At 35.0% G+C, this 17,989-nt stretch overlaps 1 protein-coding gene across 3 annotated transcripts in view; it reads left to right on the top strand.

Annotated features, from left to right (window-relative positions):
• The window catches only part of Sas10 (UTP3 small subunit processome component Sas10), a 362,975-nt gene extending 351,374 nt beyond the window's left edge, over nucleotides 1–11,601 (top strand). For 2 of the 3 annotated variants that reach the window (XM_089100711.1, XM_089100710.1), the window contains exons 2-3: nucleotides 6,454–6,748; nucleotides 10,265–11,601. In XM_089100711.1, the coding sequence (XP_088956837.1) occupies nucleotides 6,602–6,748; nucleotides 10,265–11,581 (1,464 nt within the window). In that variant the 5' untranslated portion in view covers nucleotides 6,454–6,601 and the 3' untranslated portion in view covers nucleotides 11,582–11,601. Of the gene's footprint in view, nucleotides 1–5,436; nucleotides 5,538–6,453; nucleotides 6,749–10,264 lie in introns of all 3 variants that reach the window. The other variant, XM_089100708.1, reaches the window with a different exon arrangement.
• The last annotated feature ends 6,388 nt before the right edge of the window (nucleotides 11,602–17,989 follow it).

Below are 17,989 nucleotides of genomic sequence, written 5' to 3'. Positions count from 1 at the left end.
CTTGGTTAAGCTATATAATGAGTTTTTTGCAACCCATGTATTGTTTTTGATACCCTTTTGGAAACTTTTCTCTGTCTCTGATAAAAAGCAAATCTGATTGTTATTCTTTAGGTTCTGCAAGTTATGTCGCAGTGTCCCCATTTGGACTTGTAATGGTTACATTTTCTGACAATATGGTGTTTTTAGATTTGCCTAATAATGAATGAACTGTCAAGTAGATTTGCTGTCTGCTCCAATAGAATTATTGCTTTTCCACTGATCTGTCTTCTGTCAAGACCCTAGTGTTGTATCAGGCTCTTGCCAGGGCAAATGGTCAATTTGATAATAGAACCCTTGGTTAAGCTATATAATGAGTTTTTTGCAACCCATATATTGTTTTTGATACCCTTTCGGAAACTTTTCTCTGTCTCTTATAAAAAGCAAATCTGATTGTTATTCTTTAGGTTCTGCAAGTATTGTCGCAGCGTCCCCATTTGGACTTGTAATGGTTACATTTCCTGACAGTATGGTGTTTTTAGATTTGCCTAGTAATAGATGAACTGTCAAGTAGATTTGCTGTCTGCTCCAATAGAATTATCGCTTTTCCACTGATCGGTCTTCTGTCAAGTGCCTAGTGTTCTATCAGGCTCTTGCCAGGGCAAATGGTCAATTTGAAAATAGAACCCTTGGTTAAGCTATATAATGAGTTTTTTGCAACCCATGTATTGCTTTTGATACCCTTTTGGAAACTTTTCTCTGTCTCTGATAAAAAGCAAATCTGATTGTTATTCTTTAGGTTCTGCAAGTATTGTCGCAGTGTCCCCATTTGGACTTGTAATGGTTACATTTCCTGACAGTATGGTGTTTTTGAGATTTGTCTAATAATGGATGAAGTTTCAAGTAGATTTGCTGTCTTCTGCAAAAGAATTGTCGATTTTACACTGATCTGTCTTCCGTCAAGTGCCTGGTGTTGTATCAGGCTTCTCGCCAGGGCAAATGGTCAATTTGATAATAGAACCCTTGGTTACAGATACAGATATTTTATTTATGAAATATACATAATGCTACAAAATACACCTGCGCACATGAATGGTGGCATATTTTAGCGCATTAAAAATTACAACAAAATATTAAACACCATTAACAAATTAAAAAAAAAAACAAAAAAAAAACAAGCCTCTTGGACAACTGCCCAAATACAAACAAGGTAAATAAAACCAAAATAAACCATTAGAGATAAACTTCCCCAACATTCTGCAAAACTGCTGGTTATCAGCGCACTCTCTAATATCCAGGGGAATAGAATTCCACACCTTTGGACCAATATGCCTCAAACTAAATCCTGCTCTAGTTGTTTGCCTAAACTCCTGCGAGAAATTAAACCTGAGTGATCACGGATATGAATGACACTGCGAGTTAAGAGGGAAAATTCCATGGAAATCTGATGCTAACTGACCAAAGACGTAATAATAAGCTATATAATGAGTTTTTTGCAACCCATGTATTGCTTTTGATACCCTTTCGGAAACTTTTCTCTGTCTCTGATAAAAAGCAAATCTGATTGTAGTTCTTTAGGTTCTGCAAGTATTGTCTCAGTGTCCCCATTTAGACTTGTAATGGTTACATTTCCTGATGGTATGGTGTTTTTGAGATTTGTCAAGTAATGGATGAACTGTCAAGTAGATTTGCTGTCTGCACCAATAGAATTATTGATTTTCCACTGATCTGTCTTCTGTCAAGTGCATAGTGTTGTATCAGGCTTTTCGCCAGGGCAAATGGCCAATTTGATAGTAGAACCCTTGGCTAAGCTATATAATGAGTTTTTTGCAACCCATGTATTGTTTTTGGTACCCTCTTGGAAACTTTTCTCTGTCTCTGATAAAAAGCAAATCTGATTGTAGTTCTTTAGGTTCTGCAAGTATTGTCTCAGTGTCTTCATTTAGACTTATTATGGTTACATTTCCTGATGGTATGGTGTTTTTGAGATTTGTCAGATAATGGAAGAACTGTCAAGTAGATTTGCTGTCTGCTGCAATAGAATTGTCGATTTTCCACTGATCTGTCTTCTGTCAAGTGCCTAGTGTTGTATGAGGCTTCTCGCCTGGGCAAATGACCAATTTGATAAGAGAACCCTTGGTTAGGCTGTATAATGTGTTTTTTGCACCATATGTGTTGTTTTTGATACCTTCTTGGAAATTTTATCTACCTCTGACATAAAGCAAATCCTATTGTTGTTCTTTGGATTCTGCAACTGCTGCAATAGAATTATCGATTTTCTACTGATGTGTCTTCTATCAAATGCCTACTGCCGTGACTTGTAAAGTCTCATAGTATTTGACCCTTGTTGAATGAGTGTTTAAAAATTAAGTTGTCAGCAGTTGTGCATATTTTTTTCAGTGTCTTTTTCTTTTCTTTTTCTTCACGCTCCTCTTAGATTTTTTTTTGTTATATATAGAGGGTAACAATAAATTATTATTAGCCTATTATTATAAATTAAAAATATTGTTAGAAGTGTTTATTTTTAGTTTTGTATATACCCTTGGGCTATATCTGACCTCTTTAGCAGGAATGAAAAGTTACAAGAGCAGGAGGCCTAAGTATTACATTTAGAAGAACATTTCTAAAAGTGCATTATTTGACTGTACCCCCCTAAAGTAGCATTGTAGACTCTTGCTATATTTTACAGTAGTTCAACTTTTTTTTTCTTGCTGATTAATTAGTATTAGCTGTAAAATGATAAAGAAGTACAGATTTTTGCCATCACTGCTGCTATATTTAAGCCCCCCTCCTGTGAAAACCTATGCTGTATAAAAAATTGCTGATTTTGTGGGTTTACTATTTCTTTCCCTGTCTCTAAGATTTCAAAAATGGTGTCTTGACTTCAGAAAAACAATTTGTTTCCTAAACTTTGGTTTGTACTTAGGATTTGAAGAAACTTTTCGAACAATTTTACTTAGATTTTAGGCAATAGTGATTTCTTTTAAATTGAATCTTATTATTCCAAATTATTTAGAATCCCGTAAATCCAGATTTAGCTAAGTTAAGATGCTCAAAGCACTTTTCTTCCACCTTGCTCGTGCTGTAGATCTAATTCTAAAAAGTATCACCTCAATACCATAAAATTTGTCTGTTTTCATCAAAGGCTAGTGCTCTTTAGAAGAGGTGGAATAGAGGTAGATAATTTTGAAGATCTTCCTCGAAAATTGTTTAGGCTCTGATCTCTGAAGTCCTAGCAAATCCGGTCCTAGGCCGGGATATAGTCCTAGGCTATATACTAAAATTTGCTGATTTGGTTGGCTTGGTGATTTTATTCTCACCAACAGTTGCTTTGTAATAACAATTAAAAACCAACAATATCTGTAAACATTTGTGTATAGTCTAATGCTACATCTAGACATAAGAAGGGGCAGGGATGCAGTTAAAATTAGAAGGAACCCTAAAAAAAAATTCATGAATCTAATAAAGGAAGAATTATGTTGTTCTGGCTTTTTAAGTTTTAAATTCAGAAGAGAGACCAACTGGACTGGTATTGACAGGTCTATTATTATCTTTACCCAAGATTTTTTTTTATTTTATTTTTCATTGATATCTATTTGAGTCCTCTTTTTTTCAATGCTTTAAAACCTAATTTCAGCAATTTGAGTATGGTTACATATTATGTCATTGATAAAGTAGAGGGTAATCTTGTGCCAAAATTCCACTTCAAACATCTTCTTACTATTTCCAAAGATAAAATTTTTCACTTATAATTGTGTCTCAGTCTTATTCTTTAATGGCTGGATATACAATATACCCTTTTAATAAAATTTTGCTTTTTTTTTTTTTTTTTTTTTTTTTTTTGAAGTAACTCTCGATGGCATATAAGTACAAATAATAATACAAACCAACAAAAATCATTAAACTTTCGTCTATACTCTTGGACTGTATCCAGAGATTAACAATTGTCATTATATTAGGAGAGGGTTGAACAAAAAATTAAATTGTTTTGCTCTTTTGTTGTTATTGTAGGTTTATTACTAGTTCAGAAAGAGAGTCTTGACAAAACTTACATCTTCCAAAGGCTCTCTGGGCACCACTTTTCCTCCAATTTTGTAGGACGTGTACGTATATTATTAATGCTTATATAATTTTTAAGGGGAGTGATGTTGTTCAGCTTTTTTTTAATTTTAGCCATTATCCAGCAACACAGAATCATAAATATAAAGTTTAAATAGAATTAGAAAGACTTTTAAATAGAATTAGAAAGACTTTTAAATAGAATTAGAATATTGGCCAGTACTCATTTGTTTATGGTGTTGCTGAAGATTTGAATAGCCTTCCAACAAAGGTGCTAGAATCACCTCTAATTATTTTTTAATTAGTTAGTTAGATACTAATTAGTATGATAGGATCGCCTCGAAACATGATTAATAGCACGGTTTGTAACTTCGAAGTAGTTTCTCATAATTTTTGGAAGTTGTCCATAGTTTCATATCAGTTTCATACTATTTCCTTTTTTAGTTTTTATCTACAGTTACTAATTCAAAACATTGGCTTGGTATTTTCATTTATATTATTGTATTTATTTACCCAATTTTATTTTAGCAGAAACAAATTAATAGGCTGATCACCACACCTTTTATATAAATTTGTTTATTACCTGGTTGGCTGTCGAATATGTTTGTTCGTTTGTTAGTTTTTGTCTTCTTTGTTTACTTGGATTTTTACCCCATTTCCTGTTTCTTGAATTGTGATTGTTGCAGTAATTTTTCTAATCTTATATGACAAGGATTATGCTTAACATTATTTATATTGATAAATAAATGAAAGATTACACAGTGCAGTTTGTGCTGTTCTGAACTAAACACTGGTTACAAATTTTTTTTACCTCAGGACTTTTAGCAAATTAGTATTTATTGGATTTTTATGAGTTGCTTCTACTGAATTATACCAAAAAGTAAGACATACAAGAAAAAATTATTGGTATTAAAAACTTAAGCCTTTGAGTTCAGCAAATAGAACCACACAGTAGCAGTTGGAGTTAGTTCTGACGAAGAAGGATATTATAGCATGAAATTTGAGTTGACCAGTGGAAAACATTGAAAGATAGTATTCCAACTGGCTCCCTAGGAAACGAAACTAGAAAACCAAAAAACTTTAAAACTAATCCAGCTCAATGCTATTGGCCTCTCTAAAAGCAAAAGATAAGAATTTAAATGTATCAGTATAAGCAAAACCAGAGATATTATGCATGTAAGAAAGCCATCATACAAAATTAAAGATGGGTAACAATGTAAGAGCATAGGGTGTGGTACATCCCTGAATTCTTAGGGTTTTTCCCAAAAGAAAAATAGGTTCTCCAAAATCTCCTGAAAGTTAATGTTTTGAAACACACAAATATTAACACAAAATGCAAACTGTTAAAACCCCTTACTAATAATTTTCATTGAGATTCTGAAGAGCCCAATTTTCTTTCAGGCAAATTCAGGAAACCTGAAAAAGTTAGGGATAGATGAAGCAGTGACATGGTGTCCTTAGGGAATAGGAGTACCAGAACAAAAGCTCGATTAGTGCCACTGGTAAGTGTTCATAGTAAGGATGTTAAAACAAATTAAATCAATTCCCAGAATTCAGATTTGTTGAAATAACTGACAAAAATTGTAACATTACAAGCATAACAAATTACTGCAGCTTCCAAACCCAAAAGTTTAGTAAAAATCCAAATACCACCAATAATTTCACTCTGGGTCATCACCAAAGGAAAAAATCATGAAAATAGTATATAGAAGTATATAGAAAACACATAATAGTAGATAGTATATAGAAAATAGTAGTATAGCCAAAGTTTTGTCTGAAAGTCCATGTGACCCAGTAAATAATATAAAACTTGCAACCCAAAATTCTAGTAACAATGTGAAATAAAGTAACAGGAAAGCAAAATAATAGAGTAACAATATGTTCAAACAATAATAACAATAACATAAACAAAATAACAATAACAAATTTATCTTAATGACTTAACAGTCATTACAACAAATCTTCTTAATAAAACAAACATATTTTCAAAAGATGAATTTGATAGTGATCATTATATTGTTTATAGTATAGTTGAAGTCAATGCACTAAAAGCCATGAAAAAGCCTATAGACAAAAATAAACAAAGAAACTTATTTCTTATTGTTTGTTTTTAATTTTTTTTAATTTAAGTACAGTATACATTGGCGCCCATAAGCTGAATTTTCGGAGGGGGGGGGCTTAGCTGGTGTAATTGGCACTTCCAGTGCTGTATAATAGAAATCTCAAAACAAAAATATAAAATATAAGGCAGCATCATTCAGCCAGGCGGGGGGGTGGAGCCCCCCTCTGCCCCCCCCCCCATATGGGTGCCCATGATAGTATAATCCTTTTGTGATTGTATGGTTTTAAGTTATTTGTTTTTTCTTTCTTTTTTAACTTGGTGAAAGACAAAGGATTACTAATCATTTACTTTAACAGGTTTCCACTGTATCTGACTAGTGCTGGCTATAATTTGGCATAAAGAAGCAACACTATAGAAGGCTGGAGTACAGAAAAGAGGGATTGAAGTTCTATTAACCAATCCTAACCAAAGAACTGACTAATATTCGAATTTGACTGACCTGAAATGGGGAAAAAGAATTATAAACAGAAGAAAGAGCTTCCCAGCTCTGTAGATAACTTTGCTGAAGAGTATATTGAAGCAGATGATCTCATTTTTAACAGCAAATTCGAAAAAACTGCATACGAAAGAGATGAAGAAGCACTAAAACAGGCAAGTAAATAGATAAGGATTGCAATTAGATATAATTAGATAAAAATTAGACAAAAATGTAATTATATAAGGATTGTAATTAGATAAGGATGCAATTAGACAAAGATGTAATTAGATAAGGATTACATGAAAAATTTTATTTGTAGTTATGGCCAAAGAGCATGGGTAACTTATAGAGTGACAACAAGTGCCAGTGCTGACAAAAAAAAAACAACATGAGTGCCATCTAGTATTTGGCAACATTTGGAATTTTTTTCAAGCTGTTTAATCATTTGTCTGTTAGGAACTGAGATCAGACACATATTACCATCCCAACTACGCAAATTAAATTAATTATTCTTATTACACTGAAAAAATTCTAAGTGCTAGATGGTGTTGGTGTTTTTTTTTTGTCACTATCGCCAGTTATAAGTTAACTCTTATAAGTTAACCGTGCTCTTTGGCTTGGGCTTTAAAGTACCAAAGGCATCAATTTAAAAATGGCTCACGCCCTGGCCCATCTTTGGTCTATTCATACTTGAAAACTACCATTTTCTAAGATTTTTCTTTTTGTTGTTTTTTTCAAAATCATGTTATTTCAAATGCCAGATACTAGATGGCATTGATGATACTAAGTAACAAAAAGAAGAAGATAAACCTAGTTTTAAATCATTTGAGGCATCAACTTTTGCCATTGCAGATAGCAATTGAGGTGGCAACAGTTTAGGTACCAATCGGCTCCATCTTACTTCAAAAACAAGTTCGAAGAATTGTTTACTAATAAACAAAAAAAAACGGTTTTTCGAGGTAAAAACAAAAGTTGTATGGTAGGAGTCTAAATCAGCTTAACTTCAACTCACCTGAACTGCTCTTAATCTTAACAGGTTCCTTGCTTCCATTGTCAAGAGCCTTCCCGAATTGTCTCACCAGTTACAAATAGATGACCCCCCCCCCCCTTCTTGTCCCTCTATCTCTCCATCTGAAATCGACAGAAGAATTGGAAAATTAACAAAAAAACAGTGTTGGCTCTTTGGATATCCCTTGCACTCTTATGAGTGCTTTATGTGACTTCCTTTCAAAACCCTTGTTTGTCCTTTCTAAAGACATTCCTGAGTCTGAATGCTTTCCACAAATACGGAAACAGGGTTTCATACCCCCCCCCCTGAAAAAAGACGGAAATCTTGGTTTTGAAGGTGTTGGTCCTGTTTCTCTCACTCCTGTGTTCCAGAAACTGTATGAAGTATTCCTTGCAGATTGACTGAAGGGAAAAAATCCTACCTCTTATTGACCTGAGGCAATTTGGATAACTCTCGAAAAGCCTATTTGCTGGCTAAATTAAATTGAACTTCTAAAAGCATTTGACCCTGTTAACCACAACATATTAGTTGAGGAACTTGGCACTGAGTTTAATATTGATTCTTTCCTGGTGAAACTGGTTGCCTCCTTATCAAGTAGATCACAGGTAGTCAAATATCAGAATCGTTATTCCAGTCCCCTTTCTGTCCAATATGGAATCCCTCTCTTTTTCGGTTGTGATTAATAGCCTCGCTATGGAATTTCCAGACGAATAAAAAATTGTGGATGACCTTACGGTTGTTGAAACCTGCTACAGAAATTTAATAAGCAACCCTATGAGCATCCTCTGATATTGCAGATGAGGCTGTGGATTTAGACATGAGAGTAAACCCCCTCTAACTCTATAATAATGCCAGAATGTTTCCTTAAAATATTGCCCACATTTTCTTGACCCTATACACCCCGGATATTTCTGTGTCCTCCTTTAAATTAAATTACGTCACAATTAAATTACTTGGCGTCACAAGTGAGATGTCCATGTTAAAAATATAATCCATAAAGCTAATGCGTCCATTTCCCTCCTTAAGCTCTTAAATAAATTTAGCGTCCCACCTCCCATTTTTTAAGCACCTCCTTTGTCCGCCCCATCTTGAATATGCTTGTCCAATTTGGCATCTTGGCATCTACCGTGGACAATCGGAAAAAATTCAATCCATTCAAGAAGAGCCCTGCGAGTAATTTTAAAAAATTGAAGGGTCCATACTCTCTCCTTCTAAAAAAAAAACAGGTTGGAAACACTTGAGCATAGGAGAGTTACATTGTGCCTCTGTTTTGCAAAAATAAGCAATAGCAAGCCCTCACACGGAATACATTTTCTCCAAAAGACACTCCCCGCCCGGACTTTATTTTTTTTGTCTTTTCAACTTGGAGAAATTTTGAAGTTTAATATTTTTGACTAAAAAATTATTTATCATTCGGATTTTGCTGTTTTGGCAGTGTTTGCCAGATTTTTTAGTTTTGCCTTTTTTATGATTTTTTTTGCTTGTAATAATTTTTATGACTTCGAGTTTGGCCCTTCGGGGCTATTGATAGAAATTTTTTGAAATAAATATCTTATCTTATCCCTCATGACAAAGTTTAGCTTCATTGTTTTCTCACAAAGTAGTTTATGGATCATGCACACGGGGTGTGAGTAGGATCTTCTGCTGTTTAATATCGGACTAAAGGGCCTTAAGAAAGTTGAGTCCTTAGGAAATTGGGCCTCATATAGTAATACATCCTGGTGTTAAAATTCATCTGTAAATATCGGTTAAGAAAGAGGGTTTTCTTGATTTCAGCTTGCTGATCCCTTCACTGATTTCCTTCTGATCATTCCTGCTCCTATCAGTTCTGTTATGCTCATGTAATTAGTTACGCAAGTATCCTAATCGAATTGTCTGCATTTGATATAGTTTATATCGTCAGCTGGTTTCATCAGTCAGTTGCAATTTAGCCTATTTGATTATAAAGTTTTTACCTTTTCTGTTGTTGTTTTATTATTTTAAATGTATCATAAGGTCCTGTCGGTGCCAAAAGCTACTATAGAGGGGGCAGGGATTTTCTTTCCTCATCTTACTAAAGCGAAAAGTAATAGTTTTTGTTTTTTGTAAATTTTGTTGCTTATGCCAGATTTTTTATGCCTTTTCTAATCCGTTTTTTAAATATATAAAACAAAAACTTAGTTGTTTTAGGTATTTTTGATTTTTTCTTTTACATTTGATCTACATGGTCATTCATCTTGCTTTCTCTGAGCTTTGCCCAAACTCTTTAGATCTCTAATAATAACTCAAAGACCTTATTGTTACCCCAGAAAATATTTATTTAATTTATTATTTTTAATACTTAACTTATCTCTATTTCAATGTCAATTTATTTTGAATTAATATTTATGTCTATTTAATTAAGAGAGAAAGAGAGAGCATCTATACCTAATTCTTCAACATATTAATATAAAAAGAACAGTCTGGAGCTGGACTTTTAACTGGATACTTATTCCGGCCTGGGGTTTTGACCCCTTCATGTCTTGATATAGAAGTAATATATAGGAATATTTTAAAGAATATAAATAATATGGAGAATGCGGAATCGCTACGTTATGTTTACAGAACTTTTAATTCATTGTTTAATTGTTATACCCCTCCTCCCTCTTACTCTGTCTATCTATTAAAAAAAAATTAATTTGAAATAAATTCTTTTTGATAGGTCAAATATGGCAAATATCGTCCCATTGATTCTGACAAAGAAACAGAAATTCTGGGCGTTGCAGATACTAGTGATGAAGATGATTTGCCACAGAAAACCAAGCAAAAGAAGAAGAAAAAGCGAATCCAAATGCAAGCCCCTGCCATAGATAGTGACATGGACAGTGACATAGCAGACAACGCCAGTGATGGAATGCCAGATAGCCGCGCTTGGGGCAAAAAAAGATCCACCTATTACTCAGCAGATTATGTCGATGAAGATTGGGGTGGGATGGAGGGATCTGATGCTGAAGCCGCCGAGCTAGAGGAGCAGGAAGCGCGCGAAATTCAGAAGAGGATGGTTGAAACCCTTGATGATGCTGACTTTGGACTTGAATTCTTTCAAACAGATGAAGTGGTTAAAAAAACGGAGAAGGAAGTGAAAAGTATTGTCACAAAAGATATTGAAAAATTAAGTTCTAAAGAAAAGCTTGACTTGGTTAAAAGGGAGTCACCTGAGCTTGTAGGACTTATCGAAGAGTATAAATCTCATATCCATATCCTAAAAGAGGAAATTCAACCTATAATGAAAGCTATTAAGGAGGGCTTATTGCCTATATCATCTGGTGTAGAATTTGTGAAACTAAAATTTAGAGTTCTAATAAGCTATTGTACTAATTTAAGCTTTTATTTTGTTCTGAAAAGTAACAGAGCTCCTGTCAAAAATCATCCAGTCATGAAAAGGCTAGTTCAGTATAAATCACTTTTAAAGCAGTTAGCTCCAGTTGAAGACAAACTTAGAACTGATTTAGACAAAATCTTAAAATCACTCAAAAACGGAGAGAAGGTTAAAGTAGAAAAACCGAAAACGGTGAAAAAGAAGACCCTAAAAATATTGACGGTACCTAGCGAAGAATCAGCTAAAGAAATAAAAAATATACAAAAGAAAAATTCGGAACTGACTGCAGACGAAGCCGCCGCAGTTGAGCTGTACAATGCTATAAAATCAAAGAAAAAGGTTGAGATGAACTCCTCTGAAGAAGAAGAAGAACTTGATGGTGCAGAAAATGAAGATGAGGTTGGAAATCAAGAGGAAGAGGTTACAGATGAAGAGACTGGAAAGAGAGCAATTACGTATCAAATTGCGAAAAACAAGGGCCTTATGCCCGCGAGAAGTAAAGAGCAGAGGAACCCGCGTGTTAAACACAGAAATAAGTTCAGAAAGGCCACGATTAGGAGGAAAGGTGCTGTTAGACAGGTTAGGAGTGAAGTTAGCAAATATGGCGGTGAGATTTCTGGTATTAAGGCAACTGTTGTCAAGAGTGTTAAGTTTAAATAATAAAATTCGTGTTTCATCTGTGTTTTGTTTTTGGAACCATCAGCAAATATTCTTGCAGAGGAAGAATAAACATGTCTAGAAATTAATAAACGATGTTTGCAAACCTCTTACTATAGCCTACTGTGTGTATATGTTAGTTTCTATAGTGCCCGCATACAGGTAGGGTGGGACAAATTACTTTCATGATCAGACCAAAGGCCCCCTGAGGAGGACAGAAAAAGATAGCCCTAAAATGAACTTTTTTATAGTCCTTAGCTCCCTCTACCGTTTAGGATTCCCCTGATAACACCCCTCCCCTCCTATTTGCAGAGCTTATGATGCTGGTAAGATCATATAAAATGTAAATAGGAATTTATTTTGGGAAGCTCTCCAAGCTTTTTTTTGTATTGAATGCAAAGATTAGAGATGTGCCATAACTAGTAAGTGATGTGACATGTCAGGAACGTACTACTCAGTATGCTGGGTGGTTTTTAGATAGAAAGTACTTTTTTTATAGAATTTTAAAACAAAGCTTATTATTCTAATTAAACGGCCATTGTGTTACAGTAATTGTTCTTAAAGAATTAGGACAAAAAGTGAAAACTTCAGCATAAAGAGCAAGGTCTTGTGGAAGGGGCAACTCCTTTCATATACTTAATATATTTCTGGTTGTTTTAAGTTTTGATGTTGCTTCTTACTTTCAGTTGAAAAAACTTGTTTTTTTAAAATTTAATTTCTGATCGTTTTTAAATAATACCGGGAAATCCGGCTCTCTCTCCATGGAAGATCCCAATACTTGTCTATTATACGCCACTCACTCAAGTTTACGATGTGTAAAACTCAAGAACAAACCGGTTTCTTCGTTACATTAGAAACATAGTTTGGCTATATATTTGCACGTTAGGGGGGGGGGGGTAAATTAGAGAGGGTATGCATTCAAAATGTGTTAGGTAAAATTATTCTGCAAATTATGAAGTAAGAATTTTTTTCTGACTTCAAACTGTCCAAATACTTTACCCCTTCCCCTTATGTGCAAATATATTCCTTAATAATTAGGGAGGGAACAACCTCTTTCATATACGTTTTAAGGTTTGATGTTGCTCCTTACTTTCAGTTGATTTTTAATTTAATTTCTTATCGTTTTTCAATAATCCCGGGAAAACCGGCTCTCATTCCATGAAAAATTCCGGTACTTGTTTATTATACACCACTCACTCAAGTTTACGATGATTAAAACTCGAGAACAAGCCGGTTTCTTCGTTACTTAAGAAACTAACTTTGGCTATATATTTGCACATTAGGGGGCGGGGGGTAAGTACAGCGGGTCTGCATGCAAAATACGTTAGCCACAATTATTCTGCATATTAGAATTGTTTTCTGACTTCAAACTGTCCAAATACTTTATTCCCCCCCCCCTTATGGGCAAGTATCTAGTCCCAATTATATATTTCCCATCTATTCTGTCACTTGTCTTTGTATTGTCTCACTCTAAGCTGAAACAAATCAACGAAGAAACAGGTCTGTTGTCGAGTTTTACACAGCGTAAACTTGAGTGAGTGGCGTATAATACACAAGTCCAAAAATTCCTTCCCCATATGGAAAATAAAACTATCAAATTTCGAAAGCCTTGTTTTCCAGGGGGTAAACGCTGGGGGGTATTTTCCGCGGGAGGGTAAACGCTAGAACCACTTCCCATAACGAATACTACATGTGAACAATGGGGAAATTGTGTTATTTACTGCCACACCCCCAGGGACTGCGGGGGGTTCGTGTCAACCCCAAGAGCATAGTTAGTAATCTTTCAACTATTTCAAATCAGATGGCTATCTCCAAATTTTGATCGAATGTCTTTGAGGAAAAAGGGGCATGAGAGGGGGGCTAGTTGTCCTCCAATCGTTTTGGTGACTTGAAACACTATGACTTTGGATTTCTGTTTGAATAAGCCCTCTCCTGATCTTCTAGGACATTTGGTTCCATCCGATTACCCCTGGGAAAAATAAATAAACACGCATCCATGATCTTTCTTGTGCAAAAAAAACAACAACAAAATTTCACATTTTTGCAGATATGAGCTTGAAAGCTCTACAGTAAGGGGTTCTTGATGTGCTGAATCTGACGGTGTGATTTTCATTAAGTTCCTTGACTTTGGGGGTAAATGTATTTATACTATTTAATGGTTAGTTACCAAACTAAAACCAATTATTATGCAGCTTTTCAATAAATTATTAATTATACACCCAAAAAAGAAATATGCCTAATGCATTTAAAATGCAGTCATAACTGAAGGATAAAGGAAATCATTAGTGGGTAAAACAGGAGTAAACATATCAGTTATTGGTTCATTCATTCAAACTTCGGGGAGTAAGGAGATTTTGAGGAGATGAAAGCCTTTTTTAGAATGCTTAGTCTTTTTGAGATGTCCAAACGTAGTGGGGGCCTTTTGGATCCGATCAGAGCGCCATAGCAGCCAGTTCTGATCAGGCCATAGCAACCAACAAGTATTATTGATTATTGATCTATTGCGCACACCTGGTTTTTAAATAATATTTAATTGTATACCTATGCAAATTTATTGAGGATGATGTAATTGTGCGTGTCAACGACACTTGTTTTGATAGATCTTACGGGCCGCTAGTCAAGCAGGGAACCCCTGGATGTAAATGGAAATGATATGTTGCGCACACGTGCGTGATCCATCATAGTTAACTGTTTACTCATGCAAAGCCATAGCAACCAATTCTAATAGTACCCTAGCAACCAACAAGTATTATTGATTATTGATCTATTACGCACACCTGGTTGTTACATTGTTATTGTTTGACGCGAGCTAAGCAAGAACAGGTTAAGTTAGGTATTGAAATCAGTGAGGTGTTACGTTAGCATCATTGCGCAAATGATTTCACTTGCCAGTTATCGATCCCATGATTAAAACTGAATGACAAGGATACACCTTATCGTATCTTAGGAAGGTATTTCTGAGGGTCTTGTTTCTTTCCCTATAATTTTCTTTATTTTTTTCCCCAAACTCTATTTAAAGCGCGAGAGAGGTTACTTCGGCTTGAAACAGTGAGTTCTACTTCTGTAAGCAAAATAAGGGAATACAGAAATAAACACAGGGAAACAGAATGTGAAAAAATGGAAGGAACATGGAAAAAATATAGGAATGAAAGATAAGTACACAAAAAACACGGATATAGAAAAAAAGCTGGGAAACAGATAGGCCTATGAAAAGCACAAGGGATATAGAAAAAAATCGGAAAAACATTCAAGTATATGAAAAATGGAAGAAATACGGAAAACACATAAAGAGATAGCGTAAGATGAGAATTTAATTCGTAATTTTAATTTTATTACGAACGTAAGACTTAATTTGAATTTTCTTTGGGAATATCCCATTGAAGCAAATGATGAAACCGTTGGATGAGGTTACAAGAAATGATTCACCATCCATGGAGCATGACTGTTCTTAGCACGTGGAACTCTGTGCCCCTTGCATTGTATTTCAGGCAAGAATCCATTTTTTGTCACACACACATCCATATTCTAAGCAAACGCAACTCATTTTGAAGCATGTACTTGGCCATTTTCACCTCGTTTCGAGCAAAACTACATTTTGAAGCGTTGATTTGCATATTTTAATTGATTTGCGAACATCAACACAGTTCACGCCACGTTGGCAATCGTCATCATTACTTAAGCGTTTTCAGATGTTTGAATATCCTGACAGATGTTTTTGCTTGAGCAGTATAAACTTATCATCTCATTGTTAGATCGTAATACTCCATGGCAATTCCCAGTCTGTGGTACTTTGTGGCTGGCCAGTAGCATCCTGTGGCCCACTTTATCATTCCTAAGACATTTTCAAACATTTTCTTGATAAAAATGATGTTTTAACTCCATTGGTTTGTGTTTTCGCAAGACAACCCCTCCGTGATACTCAAGGGCAGTTCAGGCCATAGTGGCACTATGTAGCTGGGCCGCACGATTCCTGACCCCGTGGCCCTTCTTACCCCTTGCCAAAAATTGGAATTCGGAGTGAAAAGTCCCATTAAGAGCTACTTATTGAACTTTTCATGGAGACAACCCTTTTTAACCAGGACTAGGCACCCCTGATTGCATGACAAACAGCCTAGAGAGAAAAAAACAACACATAGTCAGGCACACAAGGACATATACAGAAACAGACTGTCAGACACAGGTAAAGAGAGGGAGAGAAAAAAACACCGACAGACATACAAACACACAACGAAAGCCACAAACATACAAACAGACGATCAGGCGCAAAGGTATAGAGGGAGAGAGAGAGAGAGAAAAAAAAAACAACAACACATAGTCAGGCACAAAAAGACAAACACAGAAACAGACTGTCAGACACAGGTAAAGAGAGAGAAAAAAAACACAGTCAGACACACAAACAAACAAAGAAAGCCACAAACATACAAACAGACGGTCAGACGCAAAGTTATAGAGAGAGAGAGAGATAAAAAAAAAACATAGTCAGGCACACAAAGACAAACACAGAAACAGACTGTCAGATACAGGTAAAGAGATAGACAAAAACACACAGTCAGACATACAAACAAACAACGACAGTCACAAACAGACGATCAGACGCAAAATATATATATAGAGAGAGAGAGAGAAAACAACACATAGTCAGGCACACAAAGACAAACACAGAAACAGACTGTCAGACACAGGTAAAGAGAGAGAAAAAAAACACAGTCAGACATACAAACAAACAACGACAGCCACAAACAGACGATCAGACGCAAAGGTATAGAGAGAGAGAGAAAGAGAGACAAAAACATATACATCTACACCTATCTGTATGTTCACACATATCACGAAGCATATATCTGTGTGTCAAACCCAGAGTCTGACACACAAAGACAGACACAGTAAAAGGCAAACGGACGGTCAGACAAATAGGCACAGAGAGAGACAGAGATAGAGAAAAAACAAGGTGCTCTCTTTCGGCTACCTCTTCTCTTTGTTCTCTTTCTCTCTGTGTTTCTTTTCTATCTTCCTCCTCTTTTTGCTCTCGGTTCTTTTTTAGCCTCTTTACGTTCTTGTCGTTCTACCTCTATTTTCTCTTTTACTATTTTATGTAAAGTGGAGGTGTATAATTTTCATGTTCTAGAGTTGTTTTAACTTATTAAAAAATTATTTTAAATAACTTCCAATTGTAATCTGTTAAAATTTTGTATTTACCTCTTCATAGGCTTGTGTCTCTTTTATCCGAACCTCCTCATACTATTCGTGAGCGATATCTTCCTCCCGCGTAGAGGGGCAAATCAAATTTAATTCATTTTTCTAGATCCCGAATCCGAATAAGCTCTTCAGTTTGCCGACATATGTTTTGTCTAACTTATTTTTCTTTAGCAAACGCAATTCTTGAAAAATTTTGACCAATGCTCTTCAACACTTTCTACAACTTCCTCATAAGTTTGTATTTTTTTCGCAATGACCTCCCTAGCCTTTTTAAAAGTGGCCAATTCCATCTGTAATGCCATGTTATATTGTTCTCTAATTTTGTAACAATTTTTTTATCACTACCTTTCTGATAGATAGCTTCAATTCTATGTAGAAATTTGTCAATATTCAAAATATTTTAACGGGGGCCTGTGTCCGAACTTCTACTCCATTAATAAGCCGGTATCTTACAATCCATATATTGGACGTTTTCTGTCTTAAATTGCATTATTTCAAAATTCAGCTAACATCAAAATACTTCTTCAGTCTAAATGAAAATCCTTTTTCCAATGTCACTTCCGGTCTCTCGCGAACAATTTATCGTATCAATTAGCCAGTTGTTTTTGTACGCTAATTAGTTGCGCGATATATTGATTCGTTAAATTTTATCATATTCTAATTAGGCAGCGCCTATTCAGTTTTCCGTAATAGTTTTATAGTCTATCACTTCTAGGCTAGATCCACCCGTAGTTATGTGATATGTTAAATCGTAAAATCTATTTTATTATAACTAGGCAATGCCCATTCAGATCTTCGTAATATTATTAATTCATTCCGTATTTTTTCCCGTGATTTTTTGTATGTATTCACAATATTTTACTGTGTAAGCTAAATTAAATCGTCTTTTCGGAAAACGTGGATTGTTTTACTGTCAGTGTTACTGATAGGTCCTTTAGTAGCTGCCACCAAATATTGTACTGGTAACCACGGTAGCCATCAGATATTGGTGCGGAAATGATGTTTCACCTCCTATTTGGAGGGGAAAGCCTCGCTAGCGCCAAATCTTATGATGGAATGTCTCGCGGTCACCACTACTGTACCGCAACTATAGAGTATGTTAATACACTATTACGGTATACCCTGATCAGGGGTATAGTAACTTGATATATATATATATATATATATATATATATATATATATATATATATATATATATATATATATATATATAT

This window comes from Artemia sp. Qi Xiang Cuo, chromosome 14 (genome assembly GCF_049724085.1).
Source record: "Artemia sp. Qi Xiang Cuo chromosome 14, ASM4972408v1, whole genome shotgun sequence".
NCBI lineage: Eukaryota > Metazoa > Arthropoda > Branchiopoda > Anostraca > Artemiidae > Artemia > Artemia sp. Qi Xiang Cuo.
The sequence above is the reverse complement of the archived record's forward strand: the minus strand, read 5'-3'. Positions and strand labels throughout refer to the sequence as shown.